Source organism: Grampus griseus (assembly GCF_964374135.1).
Source record: "Grampus griseus genome assembly, chromosome: 12".
Taxonomy (NCBI): domain Eukaryota; kingdom Metazoa; phylum Chordata; class Mammalia; order Artiodactyla; family Delphinidae; genus Grampus; species Grampus griseus.
Window position 1 is genome coordinate 62,054,155 of NC_139006.1, and position 22,485 is coordinate 62,076,639.

A 22,485-nucleotide genomic window follows, 5' to 3' on the forward strand; every position below is an offset into this window, starting at 1 on the left:
TTCCAATGCAGGGGACACAGGTTCGATCCCTGGTCAGGGAAGTAAGATCCCACATGCCACGGGGCAACTAAGCCCACACGCGTCAACTAGAGAGAGAAAACTCGCACTCCACAACTAGAGAGACAGAGAAGCTGCGCTCCGCAGGGAAAGATCCTGCGTGTTACAGTGAAGATCCCGCATGTCACAACTAAGACCCGACGCAGACAAAAATAAATAAAATTTAAAAAATAATTAATTAAATAAATGTTGATAAAAAAAGAATGCCCACCCAAAGCTAGCCAGGTTGCAGAGGAATTGGCACACTATATATTGCTGGTGGCCATGAGTTTTATAAAGCTTTTAAAATGTGTGGCAGGTGACATAAAGTTTTCCATTCTTGTCTATTTAAGAATGCCAGCCAATCCTAGAGGTTTACTCGAAGTTATAGTTCAACAAAAGCAACAAGCTAGAGGCATGAGAAAGTTCATTGTATGATTTGCAGTCATGGAAAACTGGGAGCAAATTAAGTGCCCAAGAACAGAGTATGATTAAGTAATTTCACAGTACATTCACTTGTTGAAATACTATGAAAACATTTAAAATGAAAATTAGGAAGATAATTATGTAGAAGGATGGGAAAATGTTTCTGATAAAACGTTAAGTTTAAAAAGCAGGGTAAAAAATATGCAGATTATGATGACAAAACCCATATATAAGCATACTGGCAAAGCCTGAAACAGAACAGGAAACAACTCTAGTAGTTAGGTGTTTCTTAAGTTCTTTTCATTTAAAAATTTTTCCATTAGTGGTGGCATTATGTTTATTTGATAGATAATGAAGAAAGGAAAGAGCTGGGCAGGAGTGGGTTGACAGGACTGTCAAAATAGGGGCCTGGAACTGTTGGTGTGTTCCTCCAGTTGCCTTCATTCTTGAGTTCTCTGAGGGCAGCAGAGGTGTTCGGGGTGGAGAAGAGGTCTGAGGGATATGCGTGCACTGGGATCCTGCCCTGTTGTGCTCACTGGGAGTGTGGTAGGTGTCTTGGCAAAGCCAATCTGCTGTGTTCCCTTTGCTGTCTTCTTCTTCCCCTGACCTCACTTCTCCCATTCGTCAAGTTGCACTTAAAAGTCACTTTTCTGGAGTCAACTCCTACTGCCCTCCCTACCTCCCGCCTGCTCAGCTAGGTGCTTCTCCTAGCTGTCCCCTTTCCCAGCACCCTATGCTGATACCCATGTCTTCCATTTCTGAGGCCCCTCTGGGCTGCAAGCGTTGGGGCCTCAAACACAACGCAAGGTGTATTCACTGAATGGGCCTCCTTTTCCTTATCTCAAAAATGGAGGCAGGTTTGGTTGATTAGGTTTTTTCCAGCTCCACATACTGCAATTTTACCATCTAGTTTTCTCAGACTCATTAAATAAAGGAGCCACTGAAGACAAGTCTCAGTGTAGGAAATGTCCTCTGTCTTTCTGCATGTGGATGCCAAGCAGACTCTGGTCTTGCTGAGGACTGTGAGCCTGGTCTGAGGGTTGTGCTGGGATTTCCAGAGCAGGTGGGCTGAGTGTGTAGGAACTGGGTCTTAGCAGTCCACCTGACAACTGGGCTGCGGGCTGAAGGCTCTTTGCTTCTGTCTTGCTTGTGCTTGGCAGGCCAGTCACAGGCCACGCGAGACACTGTGGCTGTGCCTCCACGTGTGAATCTGAGGAGCCTCCTAGCCCTGATGTCATATATGTGCCTCTGGGCTGTGGAAGTGGGCGTGTCTGTGCACATGGCTGGTTGTGCCTGTGTCCGAGTGGGGAGAATGGTGGTCGAATGGTTTTCTGGGTGAGCGTCCCTCTATAGAGCGTGTGCACACACCTCAGTGTACAAGCGGTTTTCAATTTGGCAAATAAATGTTGTGAGCTTTGTGCTCTGCAGAAGCAACAAAGCGGTGCGAAGGCAAGGAGCCTGGGAGTGTACATATCTGCATTGTGTGTCCTCTCTGTGTGTCTCTGGGAATGCGTTCTTGGCACGTGTTTGGTTAACAAGGCTTTCGGTGTGTGCAGGTCTGTGTGGCAGTGCCTGGGTCCCGTGTGCCGCGCTTGCTCTCTTTCCAGCTCCACTTGTGCCCGCAGTCGGGCTCTGCACGTGGGCCAGCCTCCATGCGCACGTCCCCGAGTGACCCGGGAGCGCTGTGCAAGGACCTCCGGGTCGTGTGCACTTGGAGCGCTCGAGCCTGTCTCTCCTGACGCACGAAGGCACCTTCACATGTCTGGGTGCACGTCGCTCTCGGTGTGTGCACGTTCCGTGTGCACGCCGCCCGTGTCTGTGTGCTGGGCGCTCCACGCGCGCGCGTTCCGGCCTGCGGGCGACCAGGGACCCGCGCGGGGCTCCACGCGCCCCGCAGGGCTGACCCCCTTCCCGCGCCCGGCCACGGGCCACCGCGATTGGCCGCCCGCTCCCTCTCAGCCGTCACCCCTCCCGCCCCCCCCGGCCCCCCCCCCCCGCCACCCGCGCTCCCGCGGTCCCCGCTGTCCCCCGCGGTTCCGGCGAGGCCGCGCCGCGCTGCGCTCCGCTCCCATTGGCTGCGCGCGCCTTTGTGTGGCGGCAGCTGCGGCCCCAGCGCCTTTGAATGTCGAGAGGGGCCGGGAAGGGAGCCTTTCCATGGGCCATCTGTCTCCCCGCCAGCCGCCGCCCCACCGCCGCCCGCGCCCCGCGCTCCGCCTCCCGCCCCGGCGGCTCCCGCAGCCCCGCCGCCGCCCGCGCCCGCGCCCCGGAGCCGCGCCACAAAGGGCCCGCGCGCAGCCGCCGCCGCCGCCGCCGCCGCGCGAGGAGCCAGGATGGTCCTGGTCCACGTCGGCTATTTCGTGCTTCCAGTGTTTGGCTCTGTGCGAAACAGAGGTATCGCTTTTTCCTTTCGGGGTCCGCTTCGGAGCGTGGATCGCCGCGGGCACCGGGGTGGGGGCGGGCGCCGAGGGCGGCGGAGGGCTCAGGGCACACCCGCGAGGACGCGGGGCGAGTGGTGGCTTCTCCCCTCTCCCTTTTGGGGGGACCCCCAGTGTGGAGGTGGCTGCCCTCGTGGGAGCTTTTGCAGTGAAGTTAGGATTTGGCGATTTGAGTCCATCCCTCCCTCCCTCCCCAGCCCCACTATTTATTCTTTGCGGCGGACGCGGTTCCCCCAAATCATAGCCCCTTCCCCCAATACCTAGCCCTGTGTGATCGAAGGACGGAGAGAGATACAGGACTGCGTGTGTGCGCGCGCGCGTGTGTTTGTGTGTGTAAGCGTACTTGGCTTCCTGTGATTTTTTTTTTGAGGTGTGTGTGTGTTTCGTGTCATTTTTGTTTGTGTTTCTCCATCATTTGGTCGTTGATACCGATGGCTGGTTAGCTGGGACCTGGCATCTGCATCTCCCATCTGCCCTATGCCATGCCCCAGCCCCCGCATTCTCGTGGGCACTTGCACGATTTCCCGTCCCATCTCTTCCTCCCCTTTAACCCTTTTTGTGTATCGCCCTTGTGCTACCCCTCCCACCCCATGGTCTTTGTATGACAGTTGCATTTATGGGTTCAAGATGCTTGTGTGTGTGTGTGTGTGTGTATGCGAGTGTGTGCAAGTGTGTGCGCGCCTCGGAGAGTCAGACGTGCACTGCTGTGCACCCCTGGGCCGGGCCGAAGCGGGGTGCCGGCCCTTGGCTGTTGCGCTGTGTGTGAGGATGAGGTGGGACGCTGCCCCCAAGCCAGGCCTTTGCCCCGGGCAGGCGTTGACAAAGCAGCAGGCCGGCGCCGGCTTTGTTTTTAACTGTGATATATGGGGTGTGTTTGCACGGTCCCCTGCCCCACATCCCCTTTCCCTTACATTCTGCTACAACAATAGCTTGATTTTCCCGTCTTCTCCTCCCTTCACATTTCTTCCATTTTCTTTTAATCAGAAACTCCCACCTCCCAAAGCAAATCCGAGATGCATTTAGATTCATTATTATTTTTTTTTCTTTTTGTACTCTGCCTCTGGACTCACATTTCTCTTCTTGGAAATGTTTCTGCTATCCTCTCCCACTCCACGTCTGCTTAAATCCCTGCTGGCTGAGGCCCTCCCCCACTCCCCCTCCCTCAAGCTCAGAATGATGTCTTCCCTTTGCGGCCCCGGCTGCTCCACCAAGTCAGAGTGGGGGGTGGCGTCGCAAGCCGGCGCTTTAGTGCGCCCCAGGGGCCCGACTGGGCAGGAGAATGAAAGCCCAGCCCTCCTTCTTTCAGCCCAGCTGTCCCCAGACCCAGGCTGTCCCCAGAACCTAAAAGGCAAGGTTGGCCCCCTTAGGCCTGTTTGAACCACAGTTTTTTCGTGTGATGATAGAATGATGACATTCTGCATTTATCAAATCTTTTTTTTCTTCATTGTGTAGCTCAGTGAATGGTCAACTCGCTGCTGTGTGCGCTGTGACCCTTCTGCCTCCGCATTTAGCTGTATTGTGACACCCCTCTTAACCATCTCCTGTCTCCATCTGAGGAAGGCATTGCTATTTAAGCGGCAGTATCCCCTATCTCAGGCCAGCCTAGCAGTGGGGGGCGGTGGTGGAGTGGGTGTGTGAAGAATAGGAATGGGGGGGGGCTGGGTGAGATCTCCCTTGAAATGCCAACCCCTCCCCCAATACACAATTATATCTTATTACTTGGCATTTCCTCTTAAAACGGGTGTGGAACATTACACTAGGCAGAAATTCAAAAATGATTAAGAAGGATGTTGAGCCTGAAAGTATAATTATCCTGATTAAATCATTATCATCCTCATTAATACCACCAATCTCTAAATACCATTGCAGGATGCTGATTCCATGTTTTGAAATTCAAATTGCTCAGCTGCCTTTAAATTTTATTTTTAATACATGCCCCCCCCTCAAAAAAAAAAAACACCCAAGAAAACAAATTCTGCCAGTCAGTCAAAGTTTACTTTCATGGCAAACACGCCCATAGGAAATTCAAGGGCTGAGGGTTAATTGGGCTGTGAGTAAAATTTAGCACAATGTGATAAGAATTCATGACCTTCCGATAGAGGATACTAATGCTTAACTCAACAAGGTCCTAAACCACAATCTTCTTGTAAAACTATTAGATAGCTTGCCAGCTTAGATCTGTTCCTTTTAGTTTCCATTGTAGTAGTATAGGATGTAGGCCATTTCAGAATAGATGTAGAGAAATAACCATTTTTGTATCTCATCTTGTTTAGCCGAGTACATTGCACTGTAAATCCCTGTTAAGTGGATTCCTTTTGCCTTGGCTTGGAGGCTGTAGCACCCCATATCCCACTTACCTGGGTGGCCATCAGCTAGCTTCCTGGTAGCGCCCAGGCATAAGTGAAGAGATTACATTTAGTCAGAGGCAAAAAATAATAAATATAGATATGAAAAATTTTGATGACATGACAGTTGCTGCTACTCTGAAAATTTGGTGTAGCAAGGTCCTTGACTTAAGGGGGAGCCATAGCCATGGTGTCTTAATTGTTTAATTGTACAATGTCAAGAGCATCTTTGGACATGCGCCCTGGCCCTCAGAGCTACCCCTTTAACAGCCGGCTCCCTTCTGCTGCCTCGTTGGCCAGACCTGCTTGAAAACTGAAACAAAACAGCAGCAATAAAGAATAAGGCCCCTACTTCAAGGGCCCTTCCAAAATAAAGTCCCAAGTGGCCTCCCCGGATTGCCATTTGGCAATCTGAAAAGAAAGAGAAGAGAAAAAAGAAAAGAAAAGGAAAAGGATCCCCAGCAAAATGGTTTTCCATTAAACAGGGATAGCGTGTTCTGCTGTGCTGAATTACTTCCTGTTCTTATTTTGTGGGTAATTTTTTCTGTATCAAATATCCTTTCGGTTGTGTATCTTTTTCACCTTTTCTTGTACTAAAACTAAAGCATGATCTGTATTTTTTTCCATCCCCCAGTTGACAATGTACAGCGCTCGGGTAGAGATGTTACCCTGCTGAAACGCACTGTGCTCGTGTAGCCGGGCCATCTGCTCGTTGTACGCTGCTTTTGTTCTGTTGCCCTTCCGAAGCATGGTGGGCCCAGCCTTTTTTTTTTTTGTATCGTGTGCATGACGACATTGTTACACACAGAATCCACTAATACTAATATACAATCTCTCAATAAAGAACTAGTTTCCTATATTAACCTAGTGTGCTTTTTCTCTTGCTGTTTTCCCATTTATTGTTGTATCCTGCTGTAGATTTTCCCCCTTGCTTTTCTATCCCCACCCTCACCCACCCACCCACCACTCCCACCTCCCATTGTAAGATTTGAGTGAATGCCTTCTGGTTTTTTTTTTTTTTAACTTTTGTTTTGTTTTGTTTTGTTTTGTGGTACAGATATGGTGACTTTAATCTCATCTAGTCCATATCTTTCTACGGTAGATGTCTGGGGCAATGCGGGGGTGGGTCAGTTGTCCTGTCACACCAAAATAGCTCTACTGCATAGAAGGAACTCCTATCTTTGGCTACCTGTGTACCCACCCAATAGCCTCCACATTTCATCTCAGTTTCCAAGTTACATGGGCACTCAGTTTATGATGCTGGTGAAGAGATGGGGCTGTAACACTTAGGTTGAGAAAAGGGATACTGTTCTTAACTAGCAATCTTGTAGCATTTCAGACTCGCCTGAAAAACCCATTTTCAGTTGTGTTTTAACTTTTCTTTTGACTGTTTTATTGATTTACTGTCCTTATAAGTCATGCTGGGGGTGACATGTTACATGCAGTTGAAGCCATGATCTGGAATTTTAAAGTACCCTCTTCTGTGTGCATATTTAAATTGTTGGGACCTGTGATGTAAGTTTTGCATTGAGATCCTGCATAAGGAAGATGTTTGAAACAGAAACCAACTCAGACCACTCCCACATTCATCCCAGGGCCAGCAGCCTGACCTGTTACTGTAGGAATAAGAGGGTCTGTGCCCTCTGCAGGCTGTGAGCCATTTAAAGCTGATTACAGCCTAGTTTCCTGACAGCTGCCTCATCTGTGGCGGTAGTGCCCCTCTTGAGAAAGAAAGCCAGATCTCTGCCATTGTCAGAGTGTGTTGGGGGGGATCAGGAAGGAAGTCATGACCTTACCCCAAATTGAATTGGAAGAAGAGCCCTTAAAATATGTCTTTTTCCCATAATTATATTGGAGGAGCCAGTGAAGAGGTATTTTTTCCCCAGAGTGGAACCCAAATTCAAGCATTTGTCAATTACACCTCTTCAATTTCAGCCCAGAACAAGCCTTGACAAATGAGGCGTTTTAGTCACTGCGGAAATTAGTTGATTAAAGAAATTCATGGTTCCTTCAAAGGGTCATCGTTCTGGAGCCGCTCTTCCTTGGACCAACGTGCTTCCTCCTCGCTCCTGTGGGCTGTCTCCCGGCCCGCCTCTGCCCCCTGCCAGCGTCCCTTTCCCGGGCAGGCGCACCCCTGCCTGACCACAGCGCTTCCTAGCCTTCTTTGTGGCTTGGTGCGGCTCTCCTCTCCCCCCATGGCTGCCCTTTCTGCTCTGGCCTTTTGTTCTCATGCTCTCTCCAGCCCAGAAGGGAAAGCTGAGCTGATTTACTGTGACACATGGACACACATGCAAGTTCCCAGCAGAGGCTCATGCTGTAGTTTTTATAAGAAGGTATATGCAGGTCTTCAAGGATTTTGTTTCTCCCTCTCCTTCTTCTCCTCTCCTTCTCATTTTATTTTGGTTTTCATGAAATGTTTAATTTTGTTCCTAGTTTGAGAAAGCAAAATAAACCATCTTCCAACCAACCTCGACAATAAGGAAAACTACCCCAACTCAGGTGATTGCCGTCATTTCTGTCCTAGAGAGCAGTAGTTCACTAGATTGCTATTAAGCAACTCTAAGATTTTATTTCTTTAAGTGAATGTTATGTATGTTGGAATTATTTGGTCAATACGTTTTGAGGATGGTTTAGTAACCTAGTAATAACAAAGAAAGTTAGTGGGTTAATGGGAAGTCATGTTTTAGCAATTTATCAAATGCATATGTTTTCATCCAGATTGTCAGAATAAACATATTTATCTGAAGGAGCCTTTTCCTCTGACTGGATGATCCAGTCATTACAAAGCCATTGTACTTTATATCTACTCTCTCAGCCAACAGATGTGTACCTGTTTTAATAAAGTTTAACTCTAAAAGATTTTGGAAAAGCCTTCTGCTCCACAGATCCTACACTGAACTTTGTAACAAGATGGGACATAGTTCTTGTTTATGGCTTTTCCTTTTGAATAAGAGAGCTTCTTTCCTGAAACTAGCATCAGATAAGGTCCACCTAATTGAGGAGCTTACTTGAATAATAGTTCTCATAAATCAGCAAATACTGTTAATCACTCAGGGTTAGGGGAAAAGACCACCATGAGTCTCCATGCCCTAATATACTGATAACAGGGACTGGCCCACCTCTCACCTCTCTTCCTTTCGTAGTTTGCTCACTTCCTGTCCTACCCACTATGTCCTTCCCAACCCAGTATGTCCTTCCCATCTTTAAATGAGCAGCCTGCTGTGTCCATTGGAAACCTTAATGCTTTTCTGGGCTAGGGAAGCACCAGCTCTGTGCTGGATCCAAGTGCAATGGGAAACCCCTTTCCTGGCCAGGAGACACAGGCCCTTGACTCCGACTCAGGGAGTGACTTTGGATGTCTCAGTCCTAGCTGACCACGGTTGCTCAAATGTGCAAGACACTTGTGCCATGGTTTCTCTTTGAATCTAAATAGCTCTTTAAAAATTCCTGGCTTAACATAATATGAAAGTGAATTAGTTTTTATTAGTATGGTATGGTTTGGCCACAGATGAACCAATATATTTCTAAGAGAATCAGAGGGGAAACTTACCTTAGAGAGGCTCAGATTTTCTGGATGATTTAAAAACTAAAAGCAAACATTCAGAACCCCACAGCCGAACCACTTGCAATGCCTGTATTTTCATGTATTCAGTCATTCATTCATTCACTGACTCACTTCTTTGTTCATTTAGTTAATGAGTGTTCATTGAATTTCTACCTGGGGCCAAGTGAAGCAGTGTAGGACCTGGGTGCCTGCCCTCCTGAGGCTTCTGCTGAGGCTGGAAGATGAATGCTTAGGAAACCAGACGCTGAGATGTTCTGTGCCACAGCACCCGAACGGATGGCAAGAACATCCTGGCTTGAGGTGGGAAGAGCTTGGAGCAGTCCAGTGGTTGAGTCCTACTCCAGTCTTGACTGGGAAGGGTGAACTTAGGCCACTGCTCTGAGCATCATCTAAACAATGACTGTCATTATACCTACCTGATAGGGTGTGTGGTGTGCAGACTTTTCAGAGGCACGTGGCACAGAGCAGGTGCCTCGGGCATGCTAGGTGGCTGCCCCCATCCCCCACCCCTGTAGGAATTTACTGGCCAAGGGATCAAATAAAGTCAGGGATGACTTGCTGAGGAAGTGGGGTTGAGATGTGCCTCAAAGGTTGGTATGTATACAGGAGGAAGAGAAGTGAGAGCTCCAGGTGGGGACCGAATGGAGTGAGACTTTGGCCAAGTCAAGTGGCTCTGCTGATTTGCCAAGAACAGAGAGTGCTTATGAGGAGGTCTGTGTGTGTGTGTGTGTCTGGGTGTGTCTCGGGGTATGTGTGCAGACCTGTTGCCTTGCACATCTTCGGGAGGCACTGGGACCATTGTCCTGTCTTTGAATGGTTCTCCTGAGAGCACAACTCCAGGGGATAAGCAACATGAGATTGGGAGAAAAAGGGAGAAAAGGCTGGAAGATACTTTGAAGTCAGTTTCTGAAGACCTTTGGAAGCTCCGGCAGAGTTTGGACTTGCTCCTTTGGCCCCGGGGCCTGTCTGGGGGGAGTGGTGCTTCAACAACTTCTTATTCTGGCAACTGATGACAGGGTGTGAGCCCAGGGGGCTGAGCCGGGGAGGAGGCCGTGGTGGCCATCCAGGGCTGTTGGAAGCCCAAACCAGGGCTCCGGGGGAGGAGGGCTTGCAAGAGGGGCCTTCCCATAGGAGGAGGTGAGCAGAACTGTGTCAGTGGGGAGGGGCTCAGGGGCGGGAGGTCTGGGGGTGCCTGGGAAAATGTAAGACCCTGAAGACAAACAGGGAAGATGGGAGGAACAGTCAATTTGGGGGATAGGTTAGTTCAGCATGTGGATAAATAGAATTTGAGGTGTAGAAAGTGGCAGAGGGAAGGGGACCACGAAAATGTCCTGGGATTTGAGACTTCTAGTACCCGGATGGAGTAGAAAATTAATTTTGACGATAAAAATGTATCATATTTACATGACACACCCTCAGAAAACTCTCCCTCCGTGCCTTACTTGGCTATACAGATGCATCTTTAGTTATGCAGGTCACACTTTCAGCAACCTCTCTGCCGACACTGACCCCCTCAGGGAGCTGTGCCCCCATATCTCAGTTTGAACAACTTTTATCAAACTTCACCCTTCTTGAGAAGAGAGAACCCCAAGGCCGGCTGGCGGCAGGATCACTGCCTCCACAGGTTTGCAGAAAAGGTCGGCCCTCCCCACGTGAGGAGGATAGCAGAGTCGGGGAGAAGGATGGGGCAGGGGTTTGGCAGCTGGGGACGAGGGCAGGGCGTGAGAGGGGGGGCCCGGGCTCCGACTTCAGCATTCGTCCTGTCTGCAGAGAGTGGATTTTCCCTAACTCAAAGCTCTTTCTCTTCTGTTATCTTATTTCCTCCCCAACACAGCCTGGGAGGAGGTAACTGGGGGCCAGAGGAGGCAACTGAGGCCGATGGTGGGGAAAGTCCATCCCTGCCCGCCCCCAGCTAGGAAATGGCTGAGCCAGAAGTGGATGCCAGGTGACTAGCTGGCCGGCTGTGGTTCCCTGCACTGCCTCCATGGCCTGTACACTGTTAGGAACCCTCTTGAAACCAAGACAAGCATTGGAAAGGAATCCCTGCTTTTCCTCCATGTCTGGGGGCATCAATTTGTCCACATTGGGAGAGGCCTCTGTCCAGCTCGCGGACAGCCATGCTGTGAGGCAGGTCAAGTCCCCAGCCTCGAGCTATCCTCCTGGAAGGGGAGGCTGAGAGCCAGGGAAGGTGCATAGTGGACCAGAGAGACCCCTGGGTAGGAAATGAGCAGAGGCTGGAGCCCCATGGTGAGTCCTTCAGCCTGCAGACTGGCTCGGAGGAGGCCTGGCCGGCTTAACTGGGGGACACTCTGCTCTGATCGCCACCTAAATAACCAGGGGTCACCCTTTGAGGACTTTGGCTCCCAAGTCATGAGCACGTTTCCCAAGCTTCCTTAGGTCATTGTGATGCCTTCGCAGATTCTATATCATCAAGTAGTAGAATCACATTTTGGAAAGTTTAGAAAATAGACCAAAAGGATAAAAATCTCTTAGGAGTCCACCTCTGTGATCACTTTAGTGAAAGGCCTTCCACATTTTTGTTCATGCTCATATATGTCTTTTTTGTAGAGCTGTAAACAGTGATAGACACTTCTGCGTTCTCCAGTTTTTCAAATTTAACATATTGAAAGCCTTTTCGTGTTTTGCTAAGCTGTTTTCACCAGCGTCACTTTGAATGGCTTCACCAAATTCCACTTGAATGGTGGCTCCGCATTCAGGCTTGGTGGTCTATGAGGCACCCAACGGCCGTGGGTCACGGGCCACTCCTGCTGGTCTACCTGGGACCTCCCGCGGGCTGCTGTTTGGCCACTAGAGGGTAGGGGGTTAGTGGAATCTGACAGCTTCCAGGCCTCTCTGCTCACCATCAGCCCCTTCCATCAATGGGCCCAAAGAGGGGGAGGGAAGGGCAGGAAAGTGGGTGTGGGGAAGGAAGATTGGGATAAATCCTTCTGAGACCTGGGTTCTGGTCTTTGTTCTGCTACAAACCTCCACTGTGATCTTAAGCAAGTCAGCTTCCTTCATGGGGTCTCAGTTCCCCCATCGGTCAAATGGGGACGATGGGTCCATTGTTTCTGCCTTACAGGACTTGTCACGTGAAGTAATACACATGAAAAGAAGTAAGAAGCCAGCCAGAGACAACAGTAACAATAATGGCCCATTATTCAGGAGGTAGTGCTCAGACAGGCTGTGCAGGACGGTGGGCGCAGCCCTGCTTTGAGGCCGCTGTGCCAGTAACCCCCCTGCTCTGGGTCTGTACCTCCTATCTGCCAAAGGAGATAATTGTCCCTCATTGCCCTTTCCTGCTCTAGAAAACTGTGATTTCCTCTTGATGAGAATAACTTACATTTCCATTGTCTTTTGGCCTTTTCACTGGGCAGCAGCCATGCACTTTGGTGCTCAGTACATAGGCACCTGCCCTTCCACCGGCTGCCCTCGGAGGGACGGGGGCGGGGGGCAGCAGTGACTCCTGGCGGCTCTGCCACGCGGTGAGCGCTCCCCCTGGGAGTCCTGAGCCTGGGGTCCCTCCTGCTTCCTGCTGCTGCCGCTCTGGTTTGGCCTCTGAGCAAGATTCCCTGGGGCATCATTGCTTCCTCTTGCCGTCCTTTCCTTTAAACCTCCCCCTGAGGTGTGCCACTTCAGGGCAGCAGGGGAGTCGGCCCTCCAGGAAGTCACCCACGTGGAAGGGCTCAGCTGCTCCTCCTGGGAGGTGGGGATGCAGTGGGGTGGAGGAGAGGAAGTGGCGGCTGCTGACTCAGCAGCAGCCTGCGGGTGGAGGGGGGGTGGAGGAGCTCTCTGAGGCTGGGAGGAAGTGAGGATTCAGCCAACACCTGTCTCAAGGAAGGGCAGGAAGCTTTGGAACAGCTGCTGCCCCTTCTGTGGGGCTGCGAGTGGGAGAGAAGGGGGTGGAGGCCCGCTCAAGGCTCCCCCTCCCCCCACAGCCTGTTTGCTCGGCCCCAGCGCTCCTCCCCGCATCTGCCAGGGCTTCCAGGCCACCCCCTCCCCATTGCTCAGGGGCCCCACCATGCTGCCCGCCCCCAGCACCATCGTGCTGCCTCCTAGAACACTTACTCTGAGGGTGCTCATGGGTGAATGCGTCCAGCCGCCCAGGGCTGGGGGCACTGGGCTTCCCTAAGCCAGCGGGGCCCTCAGTCTCCCTGGCACTCCCTGGAAGGGCAGCTGGCCTGGGCAGGCCTACTGCTCCGCCAACACGGCCCTGCCGACCAGCGCTGAGGGGTCCAATTCTGGGGATGGTGAGGCGGTGATGGAAAGACCTGGGTCCATGGGCCGGTTCCCTCCTTCGAGGCTCCCTGAACTGCTGGTCACCCCTGGCCCAGCGGCATGTGTGCCTCACTTGGTACTGAGGGAGGGAGCCAGAAGAGGTAGCTGCACAGGGCTTTGGCCCTAGTTCAGTTGGTGGTGGCCAGAGCCCATCGCGGACACCAGGGTGGGTAGGCCCAACCTTGGCTTCACCGTTGGTGGACTCACGTCCCTCGGGGCATAGGAGGGAGTCAGGCATGAAGAGGAGTTCAGTCAGCTGGTCCACAGGGAAGCTGGGCCTTGGAGGCAGCTCCTGCCTGACTGCTTTTGGGCGAGGAGAAACTGAGGCTCCCAGGCAGCGGTGCCAAGAAGCAGGATGGCCACAGAGCCACAGCCGGAGTTGGAGTTAGTAGGAGGCCCTGAGAGGGAGCTTGGGCCCTTTGGCACCTGAGGAATTCAGCCTTCTCCCCACCGGGAGGAATAGGGCTGCAGGAGGCGTGAGGGGAAGAGAGGCCACGTGGGCGTAAAGAGTGCAACAGCCATCAGCCCCCACCTGAGCAGGTGAGCTGGGAGTGTGATGACGTAGGCCGAGGAGGAACCCAGACATGAACGTGGAACGGTGTTTGCACAGCCCATCCCCATCCCATCCTGAAGGGTCCCCACCAGCCCAAGCTTCCCGTAGGAGAGAGGTGGAGGAAAGGAGTGAGAAGGTTAGAGTGTAGGAGGAGGAAGTTAGAGACGCACTGTCTCATCACTGAGCCTCACTTCTCAGCAGGAAGCACCCATCTCTTGGGTACTTACTAAGTCTGTGCCGGTGCCTGCCTTGTGTTCGCCTGGGTGGGTGGGCCTGGCCTGGCTTGCCCACCAGACTAGACGGGAGACTGGACAGGTGTGCAACAGACAAAGGGCAGAACCCTTGACTTGGGTCAAAAAAAGGGCCTTGCCACACCACAGAATAAACACAGCGTGGTTTTCAGTTTTCTTACTAAATTTGGAAGAAAGGAGATTTTTATATTAAACTAAGCAAGGAACTCTTATGCCACCAGTTACAAATTTTGCATGGACTTTTGAGTGAAAACATAGGGCTTTAATGACATATTTCATTCACGCACTCCAGGCCAGTCTGTACCCCTACGACTGGGGGGCTGGGGTCGTTTCACACCCCTCTGACATTTGGGCCCTCCTGGGGAAGAGTGTGAGGGGCGCTCCTGGGTAATCCAAGGCTTTCTCTTTGCAGAAGTGGGAACCCAAGCCTGTCCAGAGGCTGGAGTAGCTAAGCCAGCTCCCAAGGGACCTGGTCAGGACTGCGACCGGGGCCGCTTGGCCCCGAGGGCCAGCGCTCTCCTCAGGTCTTGACTCTAGGCCAGCTGGAGGCGGCCCAAGCTCCAGTAACTCCAGCAGGATGGTCAAGGGGCATTTTGTGGGGGACAGGACTGGGCAAGGCTGAAGACAGCATGGGGTTTAACTGGGCAGAGGGAGAAGGGTGGCATTTCAACATGGTGGCCGATTCACATATATTCCTAGTCTGCAGAGCCAAGGCCAGGACTGGAAGCCACGGTCTGAGAGGAGAGGGCAGCAGACGAGACAACCCCATGAACTGGCGTGGGAGGAGGGCCTTCCTGTGGGGGGCACTCAGCAGAGGGCTGTCCATGGTACTGTAAGGACTCTTTTTTTTTTTTTTTTTACAGTGATAAAATATACATAGCATAAAATTTGCCATTTTACCCATTTTATCGTGTACACTTCAGTGACATTGAGTACATCCGTCATGTTGTGCCACCATTACCACTCTCTACTTCCAAAACTTTTTCATTACCCCCAACAGAAACTCAGGGCCCCCTTGACCTTGAGGCCTGTTCCCAGGCAGGGCCAAGCTGTGCTTGCTGGGACCCCTCCAGGACGGTGGGGGAGATTAAGTGGTAGCAAGGAAAGCGCAGGTTTTGGCCCCAGGGAGGGTTCAGGCCTGGTCTTGCCACCTACTTTGGGTGACTTTGGACCTCTCTGAGCCTCAGTCTCTTCATCAGACAAAAATGGAGATAATTGCTATCAATACTAGTGTCATGGGGAGGTGAGGGTGAAAGAGAGTTATGATGCATTTAAAGTACAAGCACACGAACCTCTGGGAAGTGCTTAGCAAAGATGGTCATTCTCAGCTCCTCACTCACCCCATCCCCTCTGAACACACATCCCTGTTTGTTTGGGCCTGGAACAGTCTAAGGGGTCCAAGGGGAGTGCAAAGGGAACAGACAAGAACTGGCATGTTTCAGCTTCACTGGGTAAGCAGTTACTGAGAATCTACTTTGGGCTGTGAGCAACCGAGGCACAGATAGCGTCTGGCCCACAGCCTAGCTGGGGAGACCCCCGAGCACCCCTGGAGTGGGGTGGAGAATGCAGACTGGGGTACACTGAGGGCCAGGCCGAGGGTCATGCTGGCTGGAAAGCGTGGCCCAGCCTGGAGCGGCTGGCCAGGATTGGTGCCCGGGATGGGAAGTCACTGAGGGCTGGTAAGTCAGGAGGGCCTCCTGGAGAAGACAGAACTGGAGCTGCCCCCCACGGAGGGAGTGATCTGCAGCTTGCTGACTGGGGGAGCTATCAGGTCTGCCTGCCCCCTGGCCCCTCTCCCACACAGGCCCAGATCCGATCCAAGAGGTGAATGTTCAGAGTCCTATGGCTGTTACCTTGTCTGATTTTTCTTTTTCTTTTCTGGAGCATCGGGCCCTCTCATTTCATTGTCATCCCACCCCCGCTCGTCCCCTTCTTCCCTCCTATCATCCCTCAGCCCCAGCCATTTCCCCTGTAATCCCCTGCCTCCTCCCACACCTCTGCCTTGCTGGACTGCCTGAGTGCTCCCATGGGTCAACGTGCCACCCCCTGGGATGGCCACACAGAGTGGGATGCTGCCTGGGAGGAGCTGAGGGTTTGTGAACTCCTCTGAATCGGGCAACCCTCTCAGGCACTGGTTCTTCACCCTGCAGAATTGGGTACTATTCTTACCTGCCAGGCTGAGTGAGAGTCAAATGAGATGGTGGATAGAAAGCACCCACCATGACACCTGGCACAGAGCACGGGGCTACGCTTATTGTTATACATGGCTACCTGCTAGGTAGTTGCCACATACGTGATCCCCTGACTGCTCCTAGGAGGCACTTTGAATTTGGTAAGGGGAAAAAAGCGTAGGGGAAAAACTTCTCTGAGCCTCAGTGTTCCCATCTGTAAAATTGGGACAATCCTAGTAACCCCTGCAACAGGGTTATAATGAGGCTCAGATTTGATCTCGGATTTGTTCAGCTGACCACACAGATGTGTACCTTGTGTCGGCATTCGACCAGGTGCCCTGCCAGGTACTGGAGGCATGAGGATAATAACAACAACATGAGCACCAGCAAATGCTCACATAGCACTTGCTCTGTGCCAGGTGCTGTCCTGAGCACTTTAACTGCCCTAGGGGTATCGTCCCATGGGAAACAGACACTTGAACAATCAAGAAAGTATGGTTCAAGGTACATGCTGTGTGATCTCTCAGGAGAAGCTCAGGCTGAGCTGAGTCTTAAAAGATGCGTGGGGCTGACCAGGAGGAAAGGCGGGGGCAGGGTGTTGCAGGCAGAGGGGCTGCAGGGCACAGGGACTGCCAGGCGTAGGGCGGGTTGAGGAGCAGAGTACTGCAGAGGGGCCGTGGGAGGAGGCTAATGTCCTGTGGGGCAGCTGGGCCCTTGTCACTCCTAATTGTCAGCATATCAGTGTTGCCTGCTAATCAGCGTTGCTGGTGGCTGATTGGCCTTTGTCAAGAATGAAGTGCACACAGTCTACGCGGAGCTCTGGTATGTCCGGTATGAAATAAGGGCTGAGGGTGAGACCTGGGCGATGCCTTTGAAGGTCTAGAAAACAAGCTGGAATCCTGACAGACCCCCAGAATAATAATAATGGGGCATTAATAATAATAATAATAATGTTATCATGTTCTACTGCTGAGATGGAGCAGTTCAGAGGAGGGGAAGGGGAGGGTAATGTGGTATCTGGGAGACCTGGAAAATGTGGGGATTGAGCTGACCCTTGAAGCAGGGGTCTGGGGCAGCATTTCCCAACACACTGTCCAACCAAATGCTGGGACCCCTTGAGCTGTTAAAAGCTGTTTGTGCAAAAGGGTTATGTGTTCCAACAATTTGAAAAAATGCTACACACTATACCCCTGTCTTATGTCTATTAGCTTATTAAAGGTTCTGATAAGTCCTGTAATAAAGAAACCCCTTTTGGTTCTGCTTCAGTAGGATTTACCCAAACTACCTGAACACAGAACTCTGTGTGTGTGTGTGTGTGTGTGTGTGTGTGTGTGTGTGTGTGTGTGACTCCTAGAAATATGTCTTGAACATGGAGCACAGTTTGGCAAATGCCGGCCTGGGAGCCAGGTCATCTAGCTCAAGACTGGCTAAAAAGCAACTCCTTATACTGAGGGGAGATGGAGACTGAGAAAAAGGCTGCAAAAGATGGCTCATCAGTAGGTGACTGCTCGTCTCAAAGTACCCACCCCTCCAGCGCAGTCTTCCTCCCAGGAGTGCCATCCTTGCCTACTCGAGAGGATTCTCTAAGATCAGAAGGTCGGTGGGGAGCCGGTCACTCACTCCCAGTGCCACCCTTGCAGGCTAGCCGGGGAAGCTCTGCCAGCAGCCGGGGAGCCGAGGTGGCCCTGGAGGGAGCTCCTGGCCACTGGAGGGACTTGTACCCCACTCTGCTCAGGACTTCCTCCCACCTTCTCATATTTATAATCTTGCCCAGGTTCCTCGGGTTGGGCTTTCTCCCCACCCACCCGTGAGCCCCTGTTCCCCTGAACCCACAGCTGCGTCTGACACACTGCACACGACCCGTCTAGCACGTGACGTGCACATAATAGTGCACCTGGATGCTCAGCCTGACACATGCCCATCTGTACACAGTCCCCGAGTCATACACATTTACACACTCACACACGGGCCACACACCTGCGTGACGTCAGCAGCCCACTCATCGACACTCATAAATATCTGTACGCACAGAACATTACACAGTCACATGCACAGGTGACAACAGATGCACACAGCCTCTTGCTACTCACACATGTGAGTATACACAGCGACACCGTGATACCCACGCACGTTATCTCTGGAGATACAACTTAAATGTCCGCTTCCCCTTCTTTCCACCGACATGTCTCCTGAACCCCATGAGGTGGACACCATCACTGGATTCACACAATTAATATTCCAACAAGCCTTGAGCCAGGATGACGCCACCGGGCTTGTGCATGGCCACGTGCCCCAGCAGAGCCTGTGGCCCCCGGTTGTCACCGTCTTCAGGGCTCCACTGTCTCCATGAGCCCTTGTTGCAGCCTGGGAGGCGCAGTGGCCTGTGTGGGCCACTGAGGGGGGCACCCTTTATTTGCCGTGGTCTCTGCTATAGCTGCCTGGTGATGGATGAGACAAACATCGCCCAGCTCCTTTGGGAGGCTATGTGGCCTGGGGGGCTTTGTGGAGGGGGTGGGCCTAGAGCTGGTGTTGAAGGCTGAGGTCCCTGTCAGTAAGAGGTGAGAAAGCGGGGGGCACCCAGGTCGGAGGCCACGAGAGGGGAGCGGGGAGGGCTGAGCACGGCTGGTGGCCCCTCAACCCTGAGAACCCTGGCAGCGGTTATGAGGACAGTTTGGGCAGAGGTGGAAGAAGAAGCAGTGGGGCCAGGAAACAGCCAGCAGCCCTGCTTGGCCGGGGTTTCCACGCGCCACCCTGGGTGCTGGTCCTGACACCCGGGAGACTCCTCAGCTGGTGCTCAGCCTCTGCGCGTGTGGCTGGGGGAATTAAACAGATGGTGCGGTGTGAACGGCGCTGCCCTCTTTTATAAAGTGCCCTAACAAGCTGGCGAGCCGGGCACACTCAGTCTTATTTACGGCTGCAGCTATTTCTCTGACATTGAGATTAATTTGACGACAGCTGATTATAAGCTCTTCTATCATCAGATGGGCCCACTACCTGGGAGGAGAGGAGGGCTGAATTCAATTTGTGAATAGTGTGCTGGGTTCTCCTGTTCCTGGAGTGTGTGCGGGAGTCTCAGCCATAAATCACGGAAGGCACCAGCAGCACTGAGCCCAGAGGCCCGGGAGCTGCCCGATCCGGCCACGTGCTGGAGACGGATGTCCCGGCAGGTGGGCGGGTCTGTAGACTAATGGAGCCTGGCGGGATGCACGCCATCCGTGCTGCGAGAGAGATCTAGGGCATCACCTGGCCAAGGAGCCTTCAAACCCTAGAGTCTACACCAAGTAAGAATCACCTGGAACTTTGTTAAAACACGGATTTTTCCAGCCCTACAGAGTCGCCACCTCTGGGGGGTGGGGCTTTTGACTTCCCCAAGTCTGGCGTTTTCTCGGAGGAGACCTGCCTGGTACAGTCCTGCCTTGGGAGGCCTCGGTCTGTGGACAGGCTAAGTGGCCCCTCCAGTTTCCCCCTGCTCCAGGCGTGGCTTCCCTTCCCTGCGTGTCTGAAGAGAAAGACACAGGAGAAGGGCTGGCAAAAAGTAGGCCCTGAGTGGAAAGCTAAGACGTTGGGTCTTGAGCAGAATGGTAAAATCGGCAAAGGCTGTCTCCTTCCTCCCATGGAGCCCCCAGCACTGTCATGCCTCAGCTGTGAGCCCCTCCTGCCGGGCAGGAGAGAAGCATCAGCTCATGAACGTCATGCTGGGGCTTACAGGCACCATCTCTCTGTCTCCTTATGTTGATCTTTGGGTTACCTTTTATTAAACCCCATTGAGAGATGAGAAAACCGAGGCAAGGTAAGAGGTGGTTTTAAATTTCATGGCCTAGAAACTGAGGCTGGGGTTTCAGTGCAGCTGGGATACCTGGTCCCTTCTATGACCCAAGGCGGTATTCCTACCCCGGGGGCAGGGCTGCACACACCAGACTTTGCATCCCTCGGCAGACAGTGAATCTACGGGGTGTGTGGGGACAGGGTCCATGAGAACTCGAGGGGTTGAAGAGGTGCCCCCGCTCCTGAGCAGTCTTCCTCCCTGATGGGGGCTACATTCCTTGGGGCCCCTGGGCCCAATGCAACAGATCTTTCTCCACTTGTGGCCTGGCAGACCCTGTCACTGCAGGTCGGTGGGGGACATGGTTGTGGGGCAGGAGGGCCTGACTCACACACATGGCCCCTGACTGGCCTTGATGGAAGTGAGTGGCCCATGGGCAGCGACCTTGCCCCTTGCCTTTCCTTGCATTTCCTCGGCCTGTGCCAGGAGGCCAGCCTATGTCCTCTGCCTCCCAGGCCCTGGCCTTTCCTTCCCACCACTGACTTTCCTTTTGGCAGCCTTTGCAGGGCTCTGCTAGGCACCTTTGAGAATCCTTCAGGCCAAGCATCCCTGGTTCCTCCAGTGCCTTTGGTTCCATCCAGATGCTGACTTTGATGAACTCCAGCTGGTCAAAGTCCATAAAATGAGAAGGAAGCCAGTATGGACTCCATCAGATGCCCTCCCTTCGTTGAAAAATCTGCTTCCATTAACGTAGCCTAAGTTTGCATCAGATGTTTTGAGTACATGTCACCCTATTATTGAGCTTAATTCATGCAGACCTGAACTCTTGCATCTGATAACACCTGTTTGGAGACACTTATGTCTTCACCTAGTGGAGTCAGTTTATTGGGTAGGGTTTAGTTTGGCTCTGGTGCCAGAGACTCAAAATAAAGGTGGCTTAAAGGGGATACTAACTATCTCAATCAGCCTGGAGTTAGTGGTCCTGGGCAGGTGCTGATGTCAGGGACGCAGGCATCTCTTTTCTTCTTGCTCCACCCTCCCTGGGGTATGGCCCTTTTCTGCGTGTCCAGGACAGTTCACCCCATGTCCACTTTCTAAGCAGCAGGATGGAGGAAGAAGAGAAAGGGCAGGAAGAGCATGATATATTGCTGCCTGGCACCTCCACTTGTATCCCATTGGCCAGAACTTGGTCTCATGACCACACATGGCTGCAAAGGAGGCTGGGAAATGTAGTTTTTATTCTGGAAGGCCATGTGCCCAGCCAAATTTGAGGGTTCTATTACCATAGAAGGAGAAAACAGATACTGGGAGACAGCTCATCACCTCTGCCTCAGTTGGTTCTTAGTACCCACAGGTGAAGCCTTACATTGATCCTATTTAAAGACTGTCCTATGAGAGAAACTTATGGTCTCACGAGCAAACTCCTTGCCTATGGAAATTAAAAAGAGACTGTCTGTGTCCACTCCTCTCAATTTAGTGTTGTGGTGGATGGAGCTAACATGCCCGCCATGGCTTCACCTAACAGGCAAGGACCAGACACCAAGGCAGGACGTGAGAAGCCACTGTCCAGGTTGGTGTCAAACCACTGACCTGTGTTGATAGGATGTGCTCATTCATTTATTTACAAATTCTCCTCATTGTCCTGGTGACTAGGTTGCATTTTCCATCTTGTCCACAAGAATACAGTAGAATGTGTGAGCTAAGAAGGAGATCATAACTGTGAGTGCCCAGCCAGGGTTTGGTGTACAGACCCTCAACAGAAGCTGTGTGTCCTCAGGCAAGGTATGTAACCTCTTGGAACTTTGTTTTCTCATCTGAGAAATGGGGATGTAATCATGACCCGCCCCTTGTTGTGGGCGAGACTCAGCAAGAGTCCACAGGCAGCACCGGTGCAATGTCTGGAGCAGGAATGGAAGCTGCCACAGCAGCGGGGTGGCCTGGGGGTCAAGAGCATAGGCTCCAGGTCAGGTTGCCAGGAGCGAGTGAGGCTTAGTACTCTCCGGAGAGGTTGTTTTTGTGAGGATTATGTGGGGTACGGACAGCGTTAGCACAGCATCTGGCAAGGGGTGGGCACTCCGTGAATGCTAGTTTTCTCCCTGCCCTCTTCCCTGCTGCCATGGGCAAGGGGTGTCACCCCATCCCTCCCCAGATGGTGGGTGGAGGCAGGGGGAGGACTCTGAGAATCAGAGCAGAAGTGACCGGCCAAGGAGATACGAGCTGCTGGCAGGCAGAGACCCAGGACTCTGGCCCCTCAGGCCAGGGTGGTGCCTACCGCCCCAGGCTCCTACCTCAGGTCCTCCATGAGGGAGGGTGAGGGAAAGGAGGTTTGCTCTCCAGAGACAGCAACCAGACATGGATATCCCATGTCGAGGGCCCACAGACCTGGGGGCTTGGCTGGACCCTGTCCACCAAGACCCAGCTCTCAGGGTGTTTACTGGAAGCCTGGAAAGGCAGGGCTGGAAGGGACCCCAGAGATATCCACCCCTTTCAACCAGCCCCATTTTGCAAAAACAGATACCCAGAGAGAGGAGGGTACGTGGCCAAGGGCACTCAGCCAGGGTGGAGACCCATGCCCCACCCCCCACCCCCCACTCCTGGACCAGGAGGGCAGGGGCCGCAAAGCTCCATGTTTCCCACTTTCTTTCTCTTCTCTTCCTTCTGT

The 22,485-nt window shown here is 52.5% G+C and overlaps 1 protein-coding gene across 1 annotated transcript in view; it reads left to right on the forward strand.

Annotated features, from left to right (window-relative positions):
• Nucleotides 1-2,584: 2,584 nt before the first annotated feature.
• The window catches only part of ARK2C (arkadia (RNF111) C-terminal like ring finger ubiquitin ligase 2C), a gene marked incomplete at its 3' end in the record, with an annotated part of 102,643 nt that continues 82,742 nt past the window's right edge, over nt 2,585-22,485 (forward strand). Inside the window, exon 1 of the mRNA XM_082667901.1 lies at nt 2,585-2,853. Within this exon, the coding sequence (XP_082524027.1) occupies nt 2,793-2,853 (61 nt within the window). The 5' untranslated portion in view covers nt 2,585-2,792. The remainder of the gene's footprint in view (nt 2,854-22,485) is intronic.